This window comes from Dermochelys coriacea, chromosome 4, assembly GCF_009764565.3.
Source record: "Dermochelys coriacea isolate rDerCor1 chromosome 4, rDerCor1.pri.v4, whole genome shotgun sequence".
Taxonomy (NCBI): domain Eukaryota; kingdom Metazoa; phylum Chordata; order Testudines; family Dermochelyidae; genus Dermochelys; species Dermochelys coriacea.
This window is the reverse complement of record NC_050071.1, coordinates 90,299,311-90,326,403: the sequence shown is the minus strand read 5'-3', so window position 1 is coordinate 90,326,403 and position 27,093 is coordinate 90,299,311. Positions and strand designations below refer to the sequence as shown.

The following is a 27,093-nucleotide window of genomic DNA, read 5'->3' as shown; positions in this document are numbered from 1 at the left end:
AGTTGGTTTGACATTCATGGTCGCTTCTTGGATCAAGAGCTTACAAGTTCTGCAGTTCATCTCAACTATGACGAAGCTTATCTTCCCTTTAACAAGTCAAAGAAATAATTCCAGAAATGCCCTGCTGATTTTGTCAAATTTCTTACCTATATCCGTGAGAGCTACTCAGTTTAAAAAAATTGTCAGAATTAAAAAAGAATGAAGGAAAATTTAGTCTGTCAATGACAGTTATAAGGAGCAGTCTGTAGAGAAAACCCACTGTAATGCCCAATCACGATATTACTATAGTTTAGGGCTATATGATTACCCTTTACCACAGTGCAGTCCTTGGACAACAAAACAGTACTCTTCGTGAACTGTAGATCATTTTATTTGGCTATATTTCTGCAATATGCACAGGGAGGAAGGGGAAACATCTGAAGTTATTTTTATTTCTGTAAGTCTTCTGGTCATATAGCGTGAATGTTAGGGTGGGGCTAGTATTGTCTGGAGCCTGTCAGGGTCCTTTTGCATAGCCTCATTTCCTTCTTCCTGTTGCTAGGAAAGATAGTTAAGCATGAGAAACTCTTGTTTACAATACTGGACCATCCTGTTCAACACAGGGGCTCTTTTCCTCCATCTCCTTTTACAGGCCAAGGGCCCCATCCTGTTCCCATTGAAGTCAATAGCAAAACACCAACTGACTTCAGTGGAAAAAGGGTGGGGCCCCAAGAAACTCACTACATCATGGTATTCTAGGGCAGGAAAATAAAATCATCACACAAACCCCACCTTTAAATATTTACAAAATGCATAAATATGCAAGCTAAGAACTACTTGCAGTATGAAAAATATCTGCTTGAAAGGAAGAATAAAATAAAAGCATGATCGCTCTCCCCCAACCTCCCTGCTCATAACTCAAAGTACAGTTGGAGAAGATCAGCAACCTAGAAAGCTCTTACTGGGTATCAAAAACATGTTATATATGTAGGTTAACAGCATTACAGATTAGTATACAGAAACACTGGTGGTACACACTTTTTCCTTTTTCAAGATGGTCAGTATGCATGGTATGCAAGCAAGTACTTTTAGATTTCTATAGTGAGCACCAGTATTATTCCATCATCCAGTAGGGGCAGCTACAGTGCTGTTTATCAGAAGAGAAGCACTCAACTTCTGCAGGCTGTAAGGCCCCAGGCCTGAGAACAGAACATACCCAGCCTCAGCTCTGGTTCTCTGTTGCAATGCAATGTACTGTTCAAATATCTCCCTGCACATTCTAAAACTTCTGGGTATGTCATTGAGATTTAAGATCTAAACAAAACAAAAGAGATCACTTTCCATATTTTTAACTACTCCTTAGAAAATGATTTTAGTGACAGCTGGTATCGCTCAAAGAGAACTAGAACTCTCTATGTGCATAAACTAATATAACATATCTGCATTTTTCAGACATTCCATTGGTGAAGAATGAGCAAAGATAACTTGTTTTATTACATGTCATATGGGTCTGGGGATTCCCAGAGGTTACTGAATGCAGCTGATCTCAAATTGTTTTGACTCGTAAACTATCAGAGCAGGAGCACTGATTAAACAATAGATACATATTCTTTGCATATAATGTATTTCAGAACCTAAACTGAATATGTTTCAGAGTAGCAGCCGTGTTAGTCTGTATTCGCAAAAAGAAAAGGAGTACTTGTGGCACCTTAGAGACTAACAAATTTATTAGAGCATAAGCTTTCGTGAGCTACAGCTCACTTCATCGGATGCATCCGATGTTTGAGCTGTAGCTCACGAAAGCTTATGCTCTAATAAGTTTGTTAGTCTCTAAGGTGCCACAAGTACTCCTTTTCTTTAAACTGAATATAGGAATCTTAACCTTAAACAATGTCTCAGACAAGTCTTGAAATAACCTCTGGGCCCATCTGCTAAACAGCAGGCTATCCCGCTCCTCCGTATTTTAATCTGTCATCGAGTTTTTTTCCTTTTATTGAAAATGCAGGTCAAGTGACTTAAAAGGATACTGCTACCATCTGCTGCAACCTGAAAGGCAACATGGCAAACCAAACTGGTTGAATTAACGGAGGAACCGAATACCAATTATCTACACTATGGACCAGCAATAGCCTGCTGGCCAGATGGATGCTGAATTAGTCAAACTTCGAGCTGCTGATAGATTTACATTCAGAGGCTGTTCTGCAATCTGTTTGGCTATTATCTTCCCTCTAGTTCTTCACAAAACAGCATTAAAAATGTAACCTGACACTTGGTATCTCACTGCTTTGCTGCTGGGAATTTCTTGATCAGGCCAGAGAAATTAAATAGGTCACACTTACTCATGTCAAAAATGCATCTGTAATTGATGACTAAGATAAAGATGCATTCCCTCAGTCCACGGACCCACACATTTAGAAAATTGTTGCCATATGATGTGGAAATCAAAACCTTCTGGCATATTAAAAATTATTTATGTAGTGCCATAAATGTAGGTGGCACTCTAAAACTTATTTTCTTTAAAAGAATAGAGTTAAAAGAGATTTGTCACACTAATCGTAAATGCACTTTAACTTATAGTAGTAGCACGTTCATTAGCTTAATGGAAACGCATTGTTCAGCAGCTTTACAATTATGGTAGAAGTGGGTATTTGGTGAATGGTTGCTATTTGCCAGAAAGAGAAGGGGAATACTGAAATGTAACCTGACAACAAAAAGAATTTGTTTTCTATTTGTGCTAGAAATATAGGGGTGTTTACTACTTGCAGGGTGGGGGTAGGGAAGAGCGGGGGGGGGGGGGAGGAGGGGTGTGTGTTCCTTGAAAGAGATCAAAGGCTCCAGTCATGACATCATGGGCTTGGGCACCACCGCACAGGAGGGAGTCATCTGGCTCCTTGAAGCCATCAGACTAATTATTGAGAACTTCAAAAGAAACTATATGCTTCCTTCTCCTGGGCACTTTTTTTTTTTTTAAGACTGGTTTAACTATTTCAACTGTAGTGCCCTTTAAAAACCTCAGGCACAGCTCAATTACAACAAGCTCCTTTATGAGTTATGAATTACAACTGACATTTTCACTTGGAATTGAAAATCACAAATTCTAAGTAATCTAATAAAAAGCATGTTTCAAGAAAAGCCCCTCAGTCTTTTGCTAGTCCAAACCAGCACCAGATTTTTCATAAGTTTACTAACCTACATTTTGCAAACCTAGCTATTGCCTTGGTATGTCACCAGCCACAGAAGTTAACATTTACAGACAAATTTCCAAACTAAGTCAACTGCTAGTTGAGACTTTCCAGCACCTGAACATATTCTGTGTTTTAAAAATATTTTTCCTAGTTAGAAAGAGATCTGAAAGTATTGCCAGTGGCTATTAAAAACACCACCACCACCAAAAGCTTTTTAACTCAGTAGATAACTGAGGGAAAGAGGGAACGTAGCCTGGATAGGTAAAAGCCAACAACAATACTAAAAGCGCTGAAGCTTGATTTTGAATCTCAAGCAAGCCAGAAAGGATGCACAGGATCTTAGTTAGATCATTAAGAAACACGCGTACCAAAATGCAAAGGGGGGGGGAGGGAGGAGAAGTGGAGACACCGGGGAATTGTGAATAGTTAGTGTACGTGCCAAGATAAAGGTCTGCTCTGACAAGCCTCCCCACCCTTTCAACTCTGCTAGGCGCCCCTTCCTCGAGCACAACAAGACAAGAGACACTGATCTAATCACACCCATGCAGGGAACCCATTTGCCTATCGATGATCTTCTCAAGCCGGATCAGGCTTGTCGCAGCAGAAGAGAAATTTCCAGGTGTTTGAACGCAACCTCCCCTCCGTCTCCACCCTCCAGCCCCACATCAACCCCGTCCCGCTGCCCGGACGAAAGGCATTTTCACGCCCTCCCCAACATAACACACTGTAGCGATCGCAACTGAAAACCTGCTCGCTTTTTCTCTCCCTAGAGGGGCAGTGAAAAGCTACGGGCTTTCGGTGCCGCGCTGTGAAAGCCCACAGGCGAGGAAACAAGGACAGGCCCCCATAACAGAGAGGGGGTCAGGATCCGGGTCCCCCCCCCGCCTGCCCGCCGTGGCTGGAAGACACGCTCAACACGACTAATCGGCGGCAGAGAGAGGCCAGCCGGAGCAGCGGCGCGGGAGCGGCTCTCACCGCTGGGCCACCGCTGCAGGGCGCGCAGGGACAGAGCTTACGTGTCAGGATCATGGTCTCCTGCGGCTCTTGGCACATCCAGGGCCGGGCGAAAGGGCGGCCCACGCGGCCAGCGGGCTTCTTGGGCGGACCTCAGCGCATCTCCCCAGCGGCGCCCGGGATCCCCTTCCCCGGCTTCACGCGCCAAGCCCGTCACGGAGCAGGCTGGCAGCAGCACGCCCCGCAGCCATCGCCCCCGCCCCCGCTCCCGCACGGCTCCCCGGGGAGCTGGCTGGGGCCGCCTGGCCCCCGCGCGCTGCTGACGGCTGAGGTCCGCGGAGCTCCGCTCCTGCCTTGCCGCGGCGGCTCTGCGACGAGTTTGAAAAAGCCTCCCCTCCGCCCGGTCCCACAGACACTTGGGCATCGCAGCTGGGCAGCCGCAGGCCCCGCCCCCTGCCGCCCCGCCCCGCCCCGCCCCCTCGGCGTCTCTTTCACCCGGGGCAGGACTGACTGATCGTTCAGCTTGTTCCTCAATTTGTCTCCTGCGCCTCGGCGCCTCCCTTCCAGCCCCAGCTGGGCCTGGGTGTCGTGACGGTCTGGAGAGACTCAGCTCCCCAGGGACAATGCTCCCCTAGGCCATAGGCACGCTCGGCTGCAGAGCTTTACATAGGGTTCCCAGCCCTCCAGGATTGTCCCTGAGTCTCCAGATTAATCTTTAATTAAAGATGATGTCATATGATGAAATCTCCAGGAATACATCCGACCAAAAGTGGCAACCCTGGTGTACAACCCCCTTCTTTATGAAACAGTCGTCCCGCCTTTGCACTGAGACAACCCTGGGCTCCAGCACCCCTCACTTTGGTGCGCCCGGGAGGGAAGACAGCAGAGGAAATGCAAACTCCCCAGCTGAGCTTTTCAGATGGGGCCCAGCTCCAGTTTTTTTAAAAAAGCCCCTGCTCCTCCAGCACCAGCTCTGTGGTGGGTGTCTACAGCCCTGTCTGTACCAGGGACATTTTCTAAACATTTCCTATGGGTGGTAGCAATATGGGAGCCATAGTGAAGATGGGCCAGTGAGACATGGCAGGGCTTCCAAAGTTCAGCTGTTTGGGAGCCTCCAGTTGATTCAAAAGTCTACATAATTTTGGCAGATTTAGGGCACTGCCAACAGACAAGTGAGGATTAAAAAGTCAAAGCTTCCTCCTATCCACACAGGGACAACCTCAGTAAAAACACTCTTGCCTCACAGTGTTTGCAATCCACTGCTTTTCTCCAGAGGCTGACTACAAGCCGACTGATTCATCGGTTGTCTTCAACTGTTTTCCTAGGCCCTAACCTGTAGATATTTGAAATGTTAGTCATAGCCTAAATGTTAGTCATGAGCCATGTTCAGTGGGCTTTAGAGGCATTTCCTTGATAGCAACTGTCAAAAAGTAAAGGTCAATGCAGTCAATGCTGCTTTAACTACTTTACAAGTTACAATATATATATATCAGAAAATATTGTCATGACAGCTCACTATAGTGGAGTATAGTTTATTCTCTATTAAAAGAAACAATGGGAACAGCTCTGAAAAAATTGTTCCAATAAATGTCACTGTATAGAATAGTGCTGTTTGAGTTTCTGAGTATCGTGCATGTTCCTTGTTATCAGTAGAAACTAGTGTACAGTTTTTGGTTACTGAGGGGCATAAGTAGCAAAATTTGGATCCAGCTCCAAATCCAAATGTATGTTAGGCCCAAATTCTGGAATGAGCACCTGGTGAACGTGGGGATCCCACCTGCACTTCCATCTCCATTCAGTCTTTGGCCTTATTATCAAGACTTATTTTAAAAGAGTTGTTAATTTGAGTGGTGCGTTCTGGGATGTGGACACCCATCTATCAGGAATTGGACAGAGACCGCCAAACACATTTCATAGTGGCTACTAAACAGTCACTAGAAAGTCATAGATAAACGTGAAAGGCTATGTAGCTCAATAACAATTTCCTAAGCCATCTACTCCCTTTTACATTTTCTGATGATTGTTTAAACACCCATTTTTTGGTAGATACATTCTGAGCCTTAAAATGATACAAAACATGCACAAGTACTTTGAGCAGTTGCAAAGCGATGAGCATGTAAAAGAGCCCTGAAATTTTGAAAATGTCTACATATTAAAGACTGAGATTGCTTAATTTTATCCCAAATCAGCCTCATATTTTATATTAAATCTAGTTTTTTGAAGTTCCAACTGTTGTTTCAGCATTGCGCTCAGACAGATATAAAGTGTGGTACCTGAACCCACGATCTGCGTGAAGAATACACATCTCTTTCAGCAAGCTGCTAACCTGTAAGTTGGCTATTACAATGTTGTTTCTGGAAACCCCCACACAACTCCAGATCAGTAATTCACTTTTAGTCAACAGGAGAATGGTGCTGCACTGTATCTTCAAGCTTCACTTTTCACCCATTACTGGCTCAGTCAATTACCTCTTCTTATCTTAGTTAATTCCAACCCTTATAGGTTCAGTTGAATTTACCTGCATTTTTTGAATGCTTCTTCTATGGCAGGAGGTTGTGAGTTTAAAATGCAGGTCTGGCCCATAAAACATGAGTCCCTTAGGGGTTCTGGTGCCTCTGACATAATTTTTTCAACTCAGTCTTGAGGATACAACTAATGCAGATAAGACAGACCTATGCTAACTTTCCAGAGGGAATTTCATTTCCTGTTGTTGAACAGGCAAGGCAATGCCACTATAATTAGTTGTCCTCTCTCTGTTGGCTACACCTTTAAGCTTTTTACAAGACAAGGCAATGACAGGGTTGTCATTGCAGTGATTGGAAGAGTATTGTACTTTGGCAGCCTGACTTAGAGAAAAGAGAAAAAAAAAGTTACTTCTGCAACAAGCCACAGAAAAGAAAAGAAGAATAGAAAGTAGGTTACCCAGAGAGCCTATGAAAGACCTTCACTTCTGGGAAAGGCGCTGTATGAGACAACATTTTCTCAAATCTCTGGGGTAGGAGTTTGTGTGTGTGTGCGGAGGGGGGGGGAAGTGGAATCAAGTTTAGGCAGGATTAAGAATAATACAATTTTATTGATGTTCTTGTAATCTGTGAAATAGGTTGAAATGCTCCTGTTGAAAGTTAGGGCTTGTCTACACATAGCAGTTGCACTAGTTTTATTTAAATTGGTTATAAACTGGTTTAAGTTAAATTGGGCAAACCTCTGTGTGGTCAGAAGTATATCTCTTCAATACTATTGCTTTAGCTTGCACCTGGAAGATCAGGGCAATACTTAAATTGATATAAGGCTGATTTAAATTGATGTAAGTTTTGCACCAGTTGAACTACATTGGTTTTAAATGATCCCTTTAGTAAAATCATGCATAGACAAGGCTTAGGAAGGTACCATTCATAAATTTGAGTTATAAATGATGAAATATTTAGGGCCCAATTATGCAATTCTACATTAGCGAGCACTTACACAAGTACTCCCATTGGGCCTGTAGTACTTTTTTCTAGTAATATTTTTTTGTAGTAATATTTATGAATGGCTTTTACCCACCTCACATGCCATGATCCTAAAATATATGTTTTACTCATTTAAATACAAATAATTAATAATTTGCGTTTACACAGCACCTTCCATCCAAAGATCTGAGGTGGCTTTACACACACGAATGGACTGAGCCTTCTGAGGTCAATAAGACTCTCTCTATACTGTCCCGCAATTTGGAATACGGAGGTGTGGATAGCAATGCATACCGAAGTACTACGCTGTTAGGAATACATTAATGAGAACTAGGAACCTTTTAGTTCACAACTGCAGCATCGACACATGGGAGTTACAGCGCAGCACTTTGGGGTGCACTGCTATTCACACCCCCAAAGTCTGAACTGCGGGGCAGTGTAGACAAGCCCTCAGTATTCTTATTATCCTCATTTTATAGTTGACTAAATTGAGGAACAGAGAGTTAAGGGTGTGATTGTGAAGCAATTTAAGTGCCTAAACTCCAGAGTTAGGTGCCCAAGTTCCCAGGCATGGCACCACTGCAAGCCACAAAACTCCCACTTACCTGCCTAATCTTGTAGGCACCTACAGTCACTCAGTGCCTAACTTTCTGCATTAAAAGCTTTATAGGTGCCTAATTTCTAGACCCTGGGGATTGCACTCTGCTGAACCAGAGGAAAACAGGCATTTGGCCACCTAAGTTGTGAGTGGGACCTGCCGTTATCAGATGGGTACCATCATCTCCTCTGGCCATTTTGTGTGGAGAGAGGCAGGTGCCTAACTCATTAGGTGATTAAACCGCCTGACTCCTGGTGGTGGGTTCCTGTGCATGGATCACAAGCAGAAGATAGGTTCCTCCCTGCAGCCTGGACTTAGGCATCTAGGGGAGAGTTTAGCTCACACCTCTCTCCCACTGGCTAGCTTAAGTGGCTCCCCACCTAGTGTGCTGGCTTTTTTTGGATCACATCACTCTCCTCCCATTCATTATATAGGAAGCCTAGGTGCTGAACTCAGGCTTTGTGGATCATAGTGTTCTTTATGTGATTTTTTTAGGCACTTAAAAGTTAGGAGATATGACACTCAGCTTTACAACACCTAAGTCCCTTCTTGGATCCCACTCTAACTGATTTGCCCAGGTTACACAGAAAGTCTGTATCTGACCCAGATCTCCTGAATCCCTAATCTAAGCCTTAGCTACAAGTTCACCATCCTCTTCACTCTATAAGGGCTGGTCTATACTACTGCAGTAAATCAATCTAAATTACGCAACTTCAGTTTCATGAATAACATAACTGAAGTCGACGTAGTTAGATCCACTTACCACAGTGGCTACATTGTGCTGTGTCGATGGGAGACTGTGTCAATGGGAGACTGTATCAACGCATATGCGGCCCACAATGATAAACAGATCGAGAACCACTGATTTAGTGCCTTGAAGGCAAGGATGAGGCACTTAAATTTGATTCAGTAAAGAGAAAGGAAGCCAGTGAAGCAATCCAAGGAGGTTGGGGTGACATGGTAAAAATGTAGATGTTCTGAGCGCCCTTAAGAATTAAACCAAAGTTCAGAATGCTTACCTACAGTGCTGCGTAATAAATAATAATTAATAGTGCTACATTATCAGCCTAAATAAGCTCTCCTTTTTGACTTGGAGAGCAAATCAACCACTGTCGTCAAAGACTAGCTCAGTCTCCATCCCCATTCAATCTCTGTAGATACTGTCATTGTCAGGGCCAGTGGATTTTTTGATTGGAATGTCTGTCTGCTGGGAACTGGACTGAAACCACCAACTAATTTCACGTAGACCACTATGGAGATGCCAGAGGATAATCATCGGTCTGTACTAGAGTCTTACTAGGAATCTGAAGGCTCTGATTCCATCCCATTATCAATTCTTGGAGCCATGCAGTCTCTTTGTTTGCATTTTAACTTGGATTTCTATGACACTAAGTGAATGTATTTTCAAAATTAAAAAGTGAGCAGAAGTCTTGTATTAGCAGGAAAGCAGGCTTAAAGGAACATTCCAGTTTAGATGTGGGTGTTTACTATGCAGCAGCAGCAACAACACTGTAATCACTCATTTGTCTCTAAAGGGTGTTGTGGAATCAATAAAGCCACTGCCCTTTGTAGTCTTGGTTTAACATTTTTATCTACTTAATGCATCCGCTAATACTACTACAAAAAAAGAGGCAATCTCATAGTAGAATCCTAGGCTGATTCCTGATGAATGTATTGATTTTAAAGTCATGCTTACTGAAAGAAGCAAGATACTTGCTCAGTAAAGTGTTTCAGAGTAGCAGCTGTGTTAGTCTGTATCCGCAAAAAGAACAGGAGGACTTGTGGCACCTTAGAGACTAACAAATTTATTTGAGCATAAGCTTTCGTGGGCTACATTGTGCATCCAATGAAGGGAGCTGTAGCCCATGAATGCTTATGCTCAAATAAATTAGTTAATCTCTAAGGTGCCACATGTATTCCTGTTCTTTTTGCAGTAAAGTGTTGTTATCCTTAATGCAATCAAAGAGTTCTGGATGGATGGTGAAGTAACTGTAAAGGCTTGCCCAACAGGCACAATTACTCACTTTAATAGGTGAATTCTCCTTTTGTTTGAACTGTATAAAGGAGTGATTCGTAGGATGAGAACTAATAATAAGTACTTCATTGTCTTCTGTTTTCCCTCTAAGGCCCAAATGCCTTGATAGCTAACTGTACTATGGCCATCACTCCTCTTTTAAACAGTGTGATACAGAGGAGTCACAATTTGCAATTGGTCATCTGACTTGCTGATACAAACACAGGATTGTAAGACACACAACTACAATTCTAAATGCTTGTCTTAATATCCTTTTAGCAATGGCATGATAGATTATAGAGCAGCTTCAGCTTGCATGGGATAGCAGGCCTCTGGCTATAGACCTGGCTTCAGTGTGGTCTTGGGTCTTTAAAGGCTGTTTCTGAATTCTAAAGGACCTCAGTGTTGCACACTTTGTCAATGAAGTAACAACTAAATCCAATTCTAAAGCACTTGATTTAATTGAAAATTAATTATTTAAAGTGGGCAATAATTGTGCAGCCCTCTTTAAAAGAAAGGTTACAGTATAATTTCTTAGAAATGAAATATACTTGGGCTTTCTAAGAAGGAAGATTATTGTTCCACATCTCAGAGAATCTAAAATGAAATGCTATATGTTCTTGAATTAACTTTAACTAACTAATAGTTATATCATGCAAACATATGGTCTTTCTATTCTAGTATCTTGTCTCTAGAGATAACCCATAGAGACACTTCAAAGAATGTCAATTATCGCTACGCAATACTAAAAACTAAGTGTGTGTATGTGCTTGTTATTTATTTCTGATCCCAGCTGTTGATCAAAATGACACCTAGATTTTTTTTTTTTTACAAGTAAATCAATATGTTTCTAAACTTGCTCCGATACATATTAGGAATATAATTGACTATGTTTTAAATGTAGAGATAAGTGAACTCATTTTGCCTGAGTTCAAATGTATTCAAACCCCATGAGTTCGAAAGTTCAGTCTGAACAAAAACAGGACTGGTTTCATGTTGCATTTAGGACAGACTGTATAAAATAGAAGTAGTGAGGGGAGAGAGAGGAAAAAAATGATGCTAATATAGCTTGAAAAATAAAGCAGATTTGGCAAAGTGTAAAACAAATACAGACTGATAAAAGGAGAGGGAGAGAGAGACACATTCTAAATACATTTTAACACAGAGGGCCAGATCTTCAGCCGTTCTAAATCAGTATAGATGCAATGCTATCAATGGAGGTATTCTGATTTATTCCACTGGAGGATCTGTCCTTAACATTTTCCATATAGAATAGCACTGATGCCTTTTTAAGTGGATGATGGAATTCTTTTGCTAATAGCACAGTGACTTCCCTTTAGCTAGAAAATATGTTTTTTCATCAAAAGGTGGCTCACCCTTGGGAAAACTACAACTTAGTTTTAAATTTCAGGAAAATAAGGTCTAAGAACTCAAAATAGCTTTGTGAACCCAATAAAGAGACTGAGAATTTCACAAAAATTCAAACCTCTTCAGGCTAGTTCATCCTAGTTCATAGGAAATGCTGCAGGAGGCGAGTTAGAACTTTTAGCTCAGGGTAGTCAATTATTTTTTGTCAAGGTCCAAATGTCTCGGCTAAAGGTGATAGTCAAGGTCCAGACTCCAGATAAAATAATACAAAAAATAACAATAATGATAATAAATAAATTAAATAATAATATTTTGGGATCTGTTCAAAAGCGCCTGATGGTCTGGATTTGGCCATCAGTCTGCCTGTTGACTACCGAGCGTATAATGGAGGCCAAAGGTTGGAACAGACTTTATAGCTCATGGAACAATAGTCTCCACAGTTGAAATCCTCCTTTGTCTTGCCAAAAAACCACAACAACCTCATCTATTTTATTGGTGAAAACAACAGTTCATAAAGCTGAGTCTGCACCTGAAATTATCAGGAAAAATCCCTGGGCTGAATTCTCAACCCCACCCAAGCTCTACTTGTGTGTAGAGAAGGGGTCTTCAGGGAGATGGTTTTGGCTTCCTGATTCAGCACCAGCCAACTGGAGGATAGATGTAGTGGAGCTTTGCTCTGCCACATCCCTTCTCCACCCCTACGTGTGCCCTTCCTCCCTGTTTGCCAGGGATCTGGGGATGGGGGTGGGGAGTGCAAGAGCTGGCTTTGCCAGCCTTATGCCAGTGGAATTTATTTGTGCAAGGGGAGTTCTCCGTTGACAAGATAACCCTACAATCTGTCATCTTCTACACATGAATGGTGTAAAGTAGACAGAGTGCACCGGAGAATCCAATGCTGAATTACACCTATCTGTGAACACTGTAATGCCTTACTTCTCAATTCTGTGAACACTTATGCATGTGCGAAACTTAATTCAAATAAATAACACACGTTCATAAATATTTGCAGGAGAATTATCCTTAATTATCAGGAGAAAACAGAAGTCACATTATTGTAATGTTATTTCACTTCCACATCCGTTAGAAAGAAGCTATTAGACTAGTGCCATTAAAAAGCCAATGAGGAAATTAGTAATGATATAGTCTTGATGAACAATTTAGCTACCAAAAGGTTTGATAATGCAAAAGTATCTATATGTTGAAGTTCATTTCATTTCATACATTGTAACTTAACTTCTACCTAAACTTGCTTCATTTTATACAACAGTTTTATATAAAGGGCCAGAGCTTCACTTGGTGTATTGCCTTCAATAAAGCTACACTAATTTACACCTAAATGTAAAGTACCATTTTTGTACTTTTGTACTTACAGCTTAAGGATAGGTCTACACTGAAAAAAAAAAGTTATTTTATCTTCTAGCTAAAAAACTTAGCAGAAAATATACATGATTGGTAAGGTGCAATGAATATTCTCAAGGTACCATAGTTAAAAATAATTCATATCACTCTGTGTGTGGTTTCAGAGTAGCAGCCGTGTTAGTCTGTATTCGCAAAAAGAAAAGGAGTACTTGTGGCACCTTAAAGACTAACAAATTTATTAGAGCATAAGCTTTCGTGGATGAAGTGAGCTGTAGCTCACGAAAGCTTATGCTCTAATAAATTTGTTAGTCTTTAAGGTGCCACAAGTACTCCTTTTCTTTCTGTGTGTGGTGTACATTTAGGCCTGTCTCTCTCTCGATGTAAACTTGTTTTACACCTGCATAATGCCATGGCCTTCAGTGGCGTTACTCCTCATTTACACAGAAAGTAAGAGAAGTATCAGGCACCATTATGTCTATTTTTTTTAAAAAAGTGAAATTTTAACCTTTTTTGAGGTTTAGGATGAAGAAAAGCAAGTGCCACTGCTGAAATACAAAAATTGCAGTACAATTCTGGTAACAATGGGATTTAAAAATAAAAAATATTAATTCATCCTTACCACACTCCTATGAAATAGGCTAAGTGTATCAGGAGAAATTGTATGGAGTGCTATAAGAAGCACAGCCCAGAACTCACAGCCCAAGGGAAGTGCAGACTAAGGTGGCTTTAAGCCACTTTTGCATCCTGCTCATCCTGGGCTGCTTTGGGTTCCCCAGTACATTTATACTTGGGGAGCCTTTCTAGGTTATTGCAGATTCCTCAGGTTGCCCTAGGGTAATACCTGGAATCTCAGCCCTGCCCCCAACCTTGGTCACCGGCTTGCAGTCCTGATCCTGGCATGGCCCCTATAATTGGAGTTGCAAGGGGTCCTTGAAGAACAGCCTTATCAGTTTTCAGAGTAGCAGCCGTGTTAGTCTGTATTCGCAAAAAGAAAAGGAGTACTCGTGGCACCTTAGAGACTAACAAATTTATTAGAGCATAAGCTTTTGTGAGCTACAGCTCACTTCATCGATGAAGTGAGCTGTAGCTCACGAAAGCTTATGCTCTAATAAATTTGTTAGTCTCTAAGGTGCCACGAGTACTCCTAGCCTTATTAGTGTTTTCCCCAGTGCCTACACCAGAGAAAACCTCCCATGGCTGGATATTCTTTCTTTCTTTCTTTCTTTCTTTCTTTCTTTCTTTCTTTCTTTCGGAAATTGTTTAAGAAAATTTTACTGGATGCCCAAAAAGTCAAAATCACACAACTGAAAAAGAAGGCCCTATTGATTACAAAACTGACCTGGTTTAGAAGGGAAGGGAAGGCAGATACAATTTTTTTTTTAAAAATATGTAAACAAATGGAAGAAAGGGGAAGTTTATAGTAATGAATATAAATCAGAAACTAGGAATTGTAGAAAATTGATAGGGGAAGCAAAGGGACACAAGGAGAAATCTACTGCCAGCAGAATCTGGTGCGATTGCTGCTGGAATACTGTGTCCAATTCTGGTGCCCACAATCCAAGAAGAATGTTGATAAATTGGATAGGTACAGTGAAGAGCCATGAGAATGATCAAAGGATTAGAAAACATTCCTTATAGTGATAGTTTCATGGAGCTCAATCTATTTAGCTTAACAAAGTAAAAGGTTAAGGTGTGACCTGATTAGTCTATAAGTACATGGTATTATTTAGCAATAAGCTCTTCAATCTAGCAGAGAAAGGTACACCACAATCCAGTGTTGAAGTTGGACACATTCAAACTGGAAATAAGACATACCTTTTTAACAGTTTTCAGAGTAGCAGCCGTGTTAGTCTGTATTCGCAAAAAGAAAAGGAGTACTTGTGGCACCTTAGAGACTAACAAATTTATTAGAGCATAAGCTTTCGTGAGCCGATGAAGTGAGCTGTAGCTCACGAAAGCTTATGCTCTAATAAATTTGTTAGTCTCTAAGGTGCCACAAGTACTCCTTTTCTTTTTAACAGTGAAAGTAATTAACCACTGGAACAACTTATCAAGGGTTGTGGTGGAGTCTCCATCACTGACAATTTTTTAAATCAAGATTGGATGTTTTTCTGAAAAATCTGCTCTAGGAATTATTGTGGGGAAGTTCTATGGCCTGTGTTATACAGGAGGTCAGACTAGATGATCACAGTGGTCCCCTCTGGCCTTGGAATCTATGAATCTTATTACACTCATGAATCTCTACATCCAGTTAAAAAGATCACTTCTCTCTCCATAGAGTACTATTTCTTTGATTATTCTTTAATTTTTAATAATATATAAAAGAATAATCAAAGAAATGCGATTTAGACCATTTCACTATGTAGTCTAAGGCTATGTATACACTAGAGACCTTACAGCGGCACAGCTGTACTGATGCAGCTATGCTGCCTTAAGGTCTTCTGTATAGCTGCTCTATGCCGATGGAAGAGAGCTCTCTCATCAACATAATTAAACCACCCCCAAAGAGTTGCAGTAGCTATGGTGGTGAGAGATGCTCTCCCACCAACATAGTGCTGTCCACACCGGCGCATCTGTTGGTGTAACTTATGTCAGTTAAAAGTGTGTTTTTTTCACATACTCTGACCAATAAAAGCTTTACTGACAAAAATGCTAGTGTAGACATAGCCTAAAAGACAAGAAATACATCTCACCATAGGGATATATGGGAAATTGGAGATTTATATATTAAGGTTCTTATTTTTACTATTTTTGTTAGCATAAAGTGGTTAAATCATTATTAAATTAACTAACTCTTCCTCTGTCTGTTTTAAACAATTAGATTTTACCTTACGTTTTTGAAATCACCAGGTTCCCATGCATTCCAGTGATGAGATGCATTTCCTATGTCTCAGTCTATTTCCCAGTGGGAGATGCAATCTGATGAAGTATCTGAAAAATGTCAGCTCTTGCTCTAAGAGATAACAGCACCATTCACAAAATGCCTGGTCCTATAAGATACTGACTGTCCTGAGCACTCACTGAAGTCAATGGGAATTGCGGGATTAGGCCATTACTGAACATACTGAAACAATGAGAGCTATTTTCAAAAAAATGAATTTGCAAAACAGTTTTATTATAATCAAGTAAACATCATATTTAGGCTCTAATCTCAAAACAATGCACTAGCACAGATTTTTGCTCCCTTCCAGTGAGTTCAATAGGACTCCGCAGGGCCATAAAGATGTCCACATTAGCAGATTGCATTGCCTTACCAAGGCCATTTTTAGCTACAGTAACTAAGAATTTATAAGTAATCACTCAAGTTTCCTGTTAAAGTACAATATTTTTATTCTTCCATCCCCCATCCCCCTTTTGAATGATTCAAAGCTTTGTAGTTAAATTAGCTCTGTATTCATTAAACTTATTTCCTCTGGAGGAAATAGGCATATGCATCCACCTGCACTAGTTGACCAATTATGTGAAAAGGCTGCTGCTGTTTTAGCCTTGGGGAATCTGCTGGATGGAGGAAATCATTTTAAACCAATGACACAATAAAGCACGATAACTAAAGTAGCTAGAACACACTCTACAGTCACCAAAGGAAAATAATGTTTTATGAGATATTTATGAGATACTATAGTCTGGGCAGCAGCTGTAGTAAATATAATGAAAAGCTACTGAGATAGTAAAGAGGGAAAAACACAAATGATTTTAGGGCAATGGGCCAAATTCAGACCTGACGTAAGTCAGTGTAACTCCACAGTTCATTCCTTCTTACCAACTCATATCCAGAGCCCCTCCAGGCCCTTCCTCTGATTGCCTGTCCCATCCCTCCCAGTATCAGGGGTTCATTTAGTACCCAATGTCAGATACTGATATTCATTAACCCGTACCAGTAAGGTGCTATTGTATTTTGCCATTTTGAATGCTTCTTTCCCCTCCTTGCCCACAGAACTCTGTTCTGTTCTCGTCTAATGTTCTTATACCACTCTAGTATCTGAGTGCTGTGCTGTAGTGCATTAAATAATGTGACTAACATTTGTTATGTGTGGTTTGTTTTCTCTCTCATCCTCACCCAGGGATAGGTGGGTTATTTTTTTTGTTTTTGTTAAAATGTACCCACTGTTAGGCAACACTGAAAAAGTGCATCTTGCATTTGGAGTGGAAGGTGATGAGGTTTGTAATGATCTTTACTTCCTGTCAGAGTTCATTCCACTGTCTTAGACCAGCCCCCAGACTAGCTCTGTCTCCTGCACAGATGAGCTTTCCTCTTATGGCAGAAAGTTCCACTGTGTCTCACAGTTGTCAATCAAGGTCTTCATCCCAGAGCTTTAGGTGATCCTTTACATATGCTGGCCCAGGCCACTAAGTGGGCTTTAAAATAAGGACTGAAACTTGACCTGGACTTGATATTCTTTGGGAAGACAACATAGGGAGTAGAAGACAAGTTTGACATGTTCATAGTAGCCTGTGCTGCGGAGGACATACTGTACTTGGCAGTGTTCTGTATTAGCTGGTGTTTCATTAGGGTAGATGGCTTAATGCCCAGGTACACTGCATTGCTGTAATCCAGATGGGAGGTGAGGGCAGGTCATCATCCATCAGCATGGGATGAAGTCTCCTAGCTAACCAGAGAAGGTAGAAAGTGTGACTCATCAATACTGCTATGTGAGAATTTGGTATCAGTGAGGAATCTAGGAACTTTCTTTCTTTCTTGTTAACCCCTTCTACTCTGACCCTCCCTTTCTCTACCTTTCAGTTTTTTTCTTATTAGTACTACTTCTTAGTTGCTTGCAGTGTATCTGACAACTTCTTGTGCTTTGAAAAAGTTCAACAAGAAATACTCTAATAAAAGCTACTTTGTTGATGGAGGGAGAATCAAAGCAGGAGTGGAAACCACAACCTATTTAGCAACTATCACTGATCAAAAGCAGCTTTTACTGCACCATTCTCTTAGTAAATTGCTGAAGAGCGGAAAGTGGGGTGGAGAGGAACTAGCTGTATTGCCAGTAAGAACACACTGGGATTGGATAAAGTCTATCAAGGGATTCCATACTCCATGAAAGTGGTCTAGACCTGAACAAGAGCCATCAGAGTTAGGGAGAGAGGGTCAGACTCATGACAGAAGTTGCTGTCTAGCCCTAAATGAACAGATTGGAGAACTGAGACGGTTGAATAGCCATAGAAGGGGGTGATAGAATTAGTGGTAAGATCAATTCCTTCATTTAAGTTTATGAATCCTTGGAGGGTGGTCAATTTAGCTAAATAATAATGCTTCTTTTCTGTCTGCAAACTTCCCTTATTATGTCGGGATATTACAGATGGCTGAGATTAGCATATGGAGTTATGTAAGTACTTGATGCAATACCTAAGAACAACTGGAGAAGTGACATGTCAATAGGAACTTGCCTAGTTTAAAGATAAGGCTACATACTCCATTACATGGTCAGAAGAAATAGGAGCACGGAAAACACTATGCTTAATATTACAACATTATGAACAGACTGCACTTTTTTTTTCTTTTTCTGCACTCTAACTTTTTCAGTCATATCATTTTACAAGCAAACTTGATAAACAAATTTGCTCTTGGGAGAATACTTATATCAAGTCTGAGCCTGGAGCAGTTTTAGCATCTCTATGTTAGGAGCCCCAGAAAAGAGATACGTATAATGAAAATGCAGAACAGCCTGGTTCTTGAGTGCCAGTAAAATTCAAGGTTTTTTAAATTCTTAAATTCACATGCAGAATAATACAAATCAAGTACAAGACTCAGTTACATTTTTCAGATTTTAAAATGCATGCAGAAGCAGTGTGGATTGGAGAGAAAAAGTTTGACCTAAATCACTAATCTATTAAACCTTAGAAATGGGTCTCATTTGGCAATCCAGTGGATTTCAGGATTGAAAAAACATGCTTTAGTGCACGAATGTGTGATAGATAGCCTTTGGATTCTATGCTACTATGGATACCTACTGCTACCATTAAAGAGATAGGGCCAAATTGTTTCTCAGTTATACCAGTTTAACTCCAAAATACTATGGGGCAGATCCTTAGCTGGGGTAAATTGTCATAGCTTCACAGAAGCAAATGGATCTGCCTTTGTAACTTTATTGACCTCAACAGATTTAGAGTAGTGTAACTCAGAGAATGATTTAGCCCCTGAATAGTGAGTGGGCTGTTACTTATAACAAATTAATCACATTTTCATAAAAAAACCCTCCTTTGGTCCTTGCTGAATTGGTCCTGGCCTCATCCTCTTCCCCTTTCGTCTGATACCTACAAGCAGCAGAAATATTGGAAATGTTTTTTAAAAAGTCCTAATAAAATGCAGTGTGCCATTGGACACACAGTCTGTGGAACTCCTTGGGTCTTCCGCTTCTGAGACCAGTGCAGCTGGAAGCTTTTATTGCTTTCCAGCCCCTGCTTAGCATGGTGGCTGGAGGACAATAAAGAAAACACAGAATGCAAGTCTAAATGCAACTAGCTAGCTCTTTGCTTGATCACAACTTCAGGGAATTACAGTTCATCTGGTACATACTTCATTAGGTTTCAGAGTAGCAGCCATGTTAGTCTGTATTCTCAAAAAGAAAAGGAGTACTTGTGGCACCTTAGAGACTAACAAATTTATTTGAGCATAAGCTTTCGTGAGCTGCATCCGATGCATCCGATGAAGTGAGCTGTAGCTCACGAAAGCTTATGCTCAAATAAATTTGTTAGTCTCTAAGGTGCCACAAGTACTCCTTTTCATAGATTCATAGATTCATAGATACTAAGGTCAGAAGGGACCATTCTGATCATCTAGTCCGACCTCCTGCACAGCGCAGGCCACAGAATCTCACCCACCCACTCCTATGAAAAACCTCACCCATGTCTGAGCTATTGGAGTCCTTAAATCATGGTTCAAAGACTTCAAGGAGCAGAGAAGCCTCCCTCAAGTCAACCATGCCCCATGCTACAGAGGAAGGCGAAAAACCTCCAGGGCCTCTCCAATCTGCCCTGGAGGAAAATTCCTTCCCGACCCCAAATATGGCAGTCAGCTAAACCCTGAGCATATGGGCAAGATTCACCAGCCAGATACCCAGGAAAGAATTTTCTATAGTAACTCAGATCCCATCCATCTAATATCCCATCTCAGGGAATTTGGCCTATTTACCCTGAATATTTAAAGATCAATTACTTACCAAAATCCCATTGTCCCATCATACCATCTCCTCCATAAACTTATCAAGTAGAATCTTAAAACCAGATAGATCTTTTGCCCCCACTGCTTCCCTTTTCTTTATACTTCATTAGATTACCCATGATGGGATGCCAAGGGCCCCCCAGTGCCAAAACCAGAACCCTCTCTCTTTTGAAACAAGACACTTTACATCACATAAGTAGATTTATATTTTTAGGAACAATATTAGGGTAGAAAAATAGTCTCAGTTTTCTTTGCTGAGGAATCTTTACATTTTCCAGGTATAGAGGGTCTATTAAAAACTTCAGGATTAATAGCATTGACTGAGATCTGATTTCTAGACAGGAAGTGTAAACAATGACTTGAAAGGTGTGCATGCAGGACCTTCAAACTGATTTACCAGTAGCTCTTTAGAATCTGTCATGCATGTCATATTGAGCTTACAAACTTAATTACCTTAGCTATAAGAAACTGAATGCCTGCTTCTCAACTCCTAGATGTAAATCAAAGACAGCTATAAAAAATCCCTACAGAATAACATATCACATTTGGGGCAGTCTGAAAAATTAGGATCGACAACTCAGAGTGCCTGATTCTGATCTCAGTTACTCTGATGTAAATCTGGAGTAACTCCACTGAAATCAATGCAGTGATACCAGAATAAAAGCACTATGTGGTCTGAATCAGGCCCAGAGTCTTCAGGGTGAAAGTAAGATACGCATAATATTGTCAACCTCAAATGTTCAAAAATCAGGAGCCAAGTCCCCAAAAATGATGAGACTGGCTTAAAATCATGAGATTTAAAAGAATTAAATAAATGTGGGGTTTTCTCTTTTTTTCAAAGTGAAAGCTGACATTCTCACCTGCCTTGAAGAGCTGAGGCTTTAAGTAAAATACCAAATATTGCAACATTCAACATAATATGTTGAGAGCTGGCAAAAGTGATCCACAGAGGACTAACAGGAGAGAAGCGAGGGGAAAAGAGATGAGGGAACATGGGAGGAAGCAACCAGAATGAGTGGTGAAGCCACGGAGGGGGAATCCACAGGCAGAGGGACAGAGTGTCTTAGAGTAAGAGAGAGACATGAGATGTCACCTGAAGGCAATGAAGGAGGCCTGCTATCCTCTGCCCCCTTAAAATATCAGAGAGGAGAAACAGCCTGCTGGCTATCCAGCAGCAGGTAGGGGAAGCCAGGACATGTTGGGGAAAGTTTGGAAAGGGCCTTTGAGTAACATGTGATGGTATAGTATGTGATGCTATGTTGGGCATACTACAAATAGCAAGAACATGTGGAAAACTGCAGTACTTTTGAGCCCCGGATAATTAAGGTAACATAACCAAAAACATCACCAAATGTACACAGGATCTTTTAATGACTAGAAGCTGAAAGGCTCCAAATCCTCCACTTATTTGGAGAACAGTCCCATGAAAAATGCTTCTAATATTGGCAACTTTCCCCTGGCTTCCCCCTTCCTTCTCATGAGGAACCAGATGTTACTAACACTGATTAGAGTGGGTGGGAGGGTAAGACCCTCCTCAGTTCCTCTCTTCATCGGCTGCTCCTTTGTGCTGTGCAAATGAGGGGCTGAGGGCAGAGTGAGAGCAGCAGGTGAGGGGGTGTCTGTAGAGCAGAGACAGCAGTCTCTGTTAGTGGGGTGGGGATCTGGAGGGTAGGGAAGGGAGTTAGAAACTGCAACCTAGAAGTGCTGCTAGTCCCTGGGAGAAACCAGCTGATCTGTTGAACCTAGAACTAACAAGGGAAACATGAGACAGCTCTAAGAGAACTGAGAGGCGTGATATGCATAGAGTGTTCCATGACAGGATGAAACTTTTCTGCCATTGAACAACTGGCCAAGGTAAAACCTCTGTCATTTTAATAGATTGATGGAGCTATGCCAATTTACACCAGTTCCATGTGTCTGCTGTGCTCTTATTATTTATATACTGAAGGTGCACAGTTGTTATGGCAACAGGCACAGAATAAGATACTAGCTAGAAAAGAAACAGAATTGTCTAGAAGTATATTAATGAATTTTGGTTAGACAGTCTTTGCATAGCAGTTATTATATGGTATAAATTATCACAACACATGGAATATAATAGTTCTGAAAAAAGTTTGGAAAGCTACCTGAAAGGTAAAGTAAGGTAGAGCACAACAGGTAACTCAAAGGAAGGGGGTTGACTTTTGATATAGCTATGCTGGAGCTGGAAGATGTAATTTCAAACTGTAAGCTTGAGTAGACGTACCCATGCTAGCTCTGGTCAAGTTAGTGTACTAAAATAAGAAGTGTAGCCGCATTGGCACAAGTGGTAGGCCAGGCTAGCCACCTGAGTGCATACCTAGGGTCTTGCACAGAACGGTACTTGGGACAGCTAGCCCATCCCTCCATTCAATATCCTTATATTTTCAGTGTGCTAGCTTGATCAGAGCTAGTGCAGGACGTCTGCCTGATCTAGAAAGTACACCTTCCAGCTCTAGTGTAAACATATACTCAGACAGGTCTCCTTTGTCTTGAAATATTGTTTGCTATGCTTTTGTTATCTGATTTGCCAGTTTCCTCAACCCCGATAAGGACGGACTTCATTTTTCTAAGGGTATGAGAAGGAAGTTAGGCCCCCCAGTGCTGCAGTTGCATAAGTATGCATGCAACTTTACTCAGCTGAAAAGTCCCATTGAAATTTAGGTACATAAGTGTTTGCAGGATGGAGGCTTTCATTTCTAGATGATGGAGTTTCTGGCCCTAGTACAGTCCATTCTTGTAATGTTGACCACAATTCACTCGAGCCCATTAAATTCATTCCACTAAGAATAGGTTCCCAGGAATGGAAGGCTGATGATGCTTTTATCCTCTGGCCACTCAGCTACTATTTCTGATCTGGTTGATGATGCCGGAAATCAAAGTACAGATCCTGAGAACAGTAAAGCTTTTCACAATGGCCTCCCTGCATGATAAGTCACTGTGCCAGCTAAGAAAATGAATTTCTAATACACTTGGCACTGAATCAGTGGCTTGTCTCAAAGAAGAACTGCACAGAACACTGTTTATTTGGTATGTGTAGCACTGAAGTAGACTGCACCTATCTGAATTATTTTAGCCTCATAAAACCTTTTATTATGAAGTTCCCATTGGATTCCCTCAGCACCCAAACCAACACATGACTTCTTGTATTGCATTCTTCTCTGTAATTAAGGAAACAATAACACGCCAATACTAATTGCATTAGATGTGTTAAACAATGTACCTTTGTTTTAAAGGTGCTAAACTCAAATATAATTTTCTTTGTTTGATTGAGATGTTGGTGGAGAACATTTGCATTCAGGAAAGTAAGAAACCAATACACTGGTTTCTGCCAGGCAAATGCTATGCAAGCTTCCCCACTCATATATTTCATGCATTTTTGAAGTCTTGCTATAGTTGAAGTTGAGATGGCACCTTGTTTCTAAACTCAGTTACTTCATTGTCATTTTCAGAACATTAATCAGTAAGCTCAAGTATACAAATGCTGTAAATCTGACCTAAAGGTAACTAGCTATCTTTGTGATATGTGCTGCATTAACAAATATCCTATGGAAATGATCACATCTCATTTTAGTGGTATGACAAACACACTATAATTCTAATGACAAAACTAAATAGCTATATTTTGTCTGTTTTTAATGGTTTTGTGTTCTGCATAAATAGATCTGTGAATTCAAAGACTAACTAGATTCTCCTGGTATATCTAACAATAGTTATAAAAGTCAAAGATTCTTTTTTAGGCTAAAGGTGAGTCAGACTTCTCTGACCATGGTAAAATGTGTGTCTGCAAAATCACAGAGTTTGTCCTGGATTAATTCCAGTTCATTGTGACTACTGGAGTTAGAAAGGAAAACTTAGGGTATTTTTAATCACTTTTACCTCTAGCAACAATGTGATGCTATTTCCATTGTTCCTGTTATGGTAATAAGTAGCTAACATGTTCCCAAAAATTGATTATTATGCTTTATTCAATAGATCAACCATCAAGACATTGCAGCCAATCAGGAAAGGGAGTGGAAAGGAACAGACAGAGGAACCTCAAAGGAAAGGACAAGACACTGTGTCTTTTGTCTTATGTTCCAAGATGAAAATAAACTGTCTCCACTGCTGATAAGCTCCTCTTTTGATCTCCTTTTGCAATAATTAGAGTTAGACACTAAGTTATTTTATGCGGCTCTTTAAATTCAAAGTTCAGTCCACACTAAACTAATATGAATGGGAATTATTTGCCACATGCAAATATCGACACAAGGAACTTTTTTATTATTACCTACATTAATTATGTACCTTTTGCTTAATATCTAAGCAAACTAGCCACTGAAAGAGCTGTTGGAGATGAGGTGTGTTCTTTACTACTGTCTTCTCTTTGGTCATAATAGTTTTGTTGTTGGAGGAGGGCAGGGGATTTTCAATTTAGGAGTACAAATCCCATTGGGACCTTTCAATAGGACTTATGTGCCTAACTCCTTTAAATGATTTGAAAAAAAATCTATCCCTTAACAAATGGTTATAGTTTGAAGTGAGTAGGTTGAGAAGACAAATGAGACTCTCAACCATTAGTGGAGGTAAACATAGCAGGGTATCAGTTTCTAGCACCCTGCACAGAGATGCAGAGTTATTCTTCTAATTCACCTGGCAGACTGATCAAGTGGGTCCTATTAGGAGTATAGAAAGATTCTGAGGCAGAAGAAACTAAGGACAATGATAAGGAGGACCTGTAGGGAGCAACCCTTGGAACAGCTCTGTTCAGGGACAAGCTCAGGGTGAGATTTATGATTTTTGTTAAGTTAACAGTAAAGGAAATCCTGGGGGTAAGGGGAGGTTGGACTTTATGTGCTGGGTGCGTGCTGTGTTAGAGTGGGAATGCCACCTCTTATGTTCTTAGTTTAACATGAAATAAGTTCTTTTTTGCCTGTGAAAATCCATACTTCCACTGGGACAAAATGTGAGAAAATAAGAAACAATTTTAACTTCTGTCTACAAGCTAAAGAAATCCCACTTTTTATAAATATTAATCGGTTGCGCACACCAAGGTGGACTGCCTGGGTCAGAAGCTAGAATGCTACAGGCCACAGCAAACAAGCCTCTTTCATGCAGCAAGCAGACTAGTCACCCTCTTCCTCTCCATGCCACCTATTGAAGATCAGATTTCAAACTGTCTGTGGTATACAGCAAAGTGCAGATCGTGAGAGTATGGCTACTAAAAGCTGGTCAGAATTGAAGTGTAATTCATAGATTTTAAAGATCATTATGATTATTTAGTCTGACTCCTGCATAACACAAGAAATAGATCCTTACCCAGCAATTCCTGCATCAAACCCAGTAACTAGTGGTTGAATTACAGCATCTCCTTATGGGCTTGTCTACGGGATAATGTGCTTTACGAGGGCATGATTTCTAAAGCACACTAATGTGTTGTTCAATAATTGACCCTGCTGATGCACACTAAACGTTCCCTAGTGTGCTTTAATGTAGTACTATTTGAAACATCATTATGTTAAAGTATACTAGCAGAGTCTACACAGACCAACCAATTAATGAACAACATGTTAGTGCACTTTAGAAATCACACTGTTGTAGAGTACATTACCCCATGATGTAGACAAACCCTTAGAAAGACATCTTGATTTAAAGACCTTAAGTTATGGAGAATCTACCACATCCCTTGGCAAACTCTTCCAATGGTTAATTACCCACTGAGTTAAAAAACTGCCCCTTATTTCAGTTTGAATTCTCCTACCTTCAACTTCGAACCTCATATCTTATTATGCCTTTATCTGCTGTACTAGAGAGCTCTTTAGTGTTAGATCCCTTCACAAGTCCCCTGATGGTAATCAGAATAATGTGATGTTAAGGCCTGACATATTGTAAACTACTAGGACCAGAACATACAGCTATGTATTGTTGAGAAGCAGCTTTCCAATGATATACTGTTTTTATCCCTGGTGATACGTGAGGTAAATCCTGAAGCCATGCAAAGGTATGTAGCATTTGTCAGACAAGATAGGATGCTTTCAGCATATCATGCAATCTCGGTTGGTGCACATTCATATTATCAGTAGAATCCGTGTAGCCAGTGGAATACTACATTGTCTGCCAGCCCTGTAAATAATGCAGTAAAAACAAAGAATAATGGCATTGTATTGGAATTCCAGGAAAGGAGGCCCATTGTCAACTTCCTTATTTAATCTTTCAAAAATAGAAAAGGTGATAGGATAAATGAATTATTCACAGGAGCAGATGTTAATTAATTAAAACAGCATTAAAGTGTCAAAATAGTTCATTTGTGAAACTGCATTAAAACTTTCAACTTCACATGTAAAATTATGTCTGGTACAGTTAGGGTGATCAGATGTCCTGATTTTATAGGGACAGTCCCGATATTTGAGGCTTTGTCTTATATAGGCACCTATTACTCCCCACCCCTGTCCTGATTTTTCACATTTGCTATTTGGTCACCCTAGGTACAGTTATAATGAATGATACTCAAAAGATTATAATTAGATAAGCAACTAATGTTCTAATGAATATCTGAAATTTATTCTCTCTCCTCGGTCTGGAAATTAAATCAGAGTGAAAGTCTTGTAACATGTAGATTTCTCATGCAATTTCCTTTACCCTTTTCTGCCTAGGCCAGAATACCATGAAAAGGGCTTTTTCTTCAGTATTTTAGTATTTTTGCTTCTGGCTGACACCAGGAAGTCAGAGACACATGGAAATTAAAGAAAAACAAGGCAAAATGAACTTTTTTGAACCCTAAGAAAAGGTTCGGTTTGGTTCAATGCAAGTTCAGTTTGGCTTGCTGACAGTGAAAGCTATTGGTCTGTGATATAATATCACACAGAAAGTGGTGGGAACTCTGTTTCTTGGCTAATTTAAATTGGACTAGACAAAGCTCTAGTAAGTGAACAGTAGGGACGAACCTGCACTGTCACCGAGATGGAGTGGATAACCTAGCACAGGGATTCTCAGGACAAATTATTTGGTGGCCTCAGAGTACGGCA

At 40.6% G+C, this 27,093-nt stretch overlaps 1 protein-coding gene across 3 annotated transcripts in view; it reads right to left on the bottom strand.

The window, feature by feature from the left end:
* Window positions 1-27,093, bottom strand: part of DLC1 (DLC1 Rho GTPase activating protein) — a 380,903-nt gene that overhangs the window by 51,866 nt on the left and 301,944 nt on the right. Inside the window, exon 1 of one of the 3 annotated variants that reach the window (XM_038399291.2) lies at window positions 4,181-4,683. The exons of the other annotated variants lie outside the window; for them this stretch is intronic. Coding sequence (XP_038255219.1) covers window positions 4,181-4,217 — 37 coding nt within the window. The 5' untranslated portion in view covers window positions 4,218-4,683. Of the gene's footprint in view, window positions 1-4,180; window positions 4,684-27,093 lie in introns of those variants that run through there. 3 annotated transcript variants of the gene reach the window in all.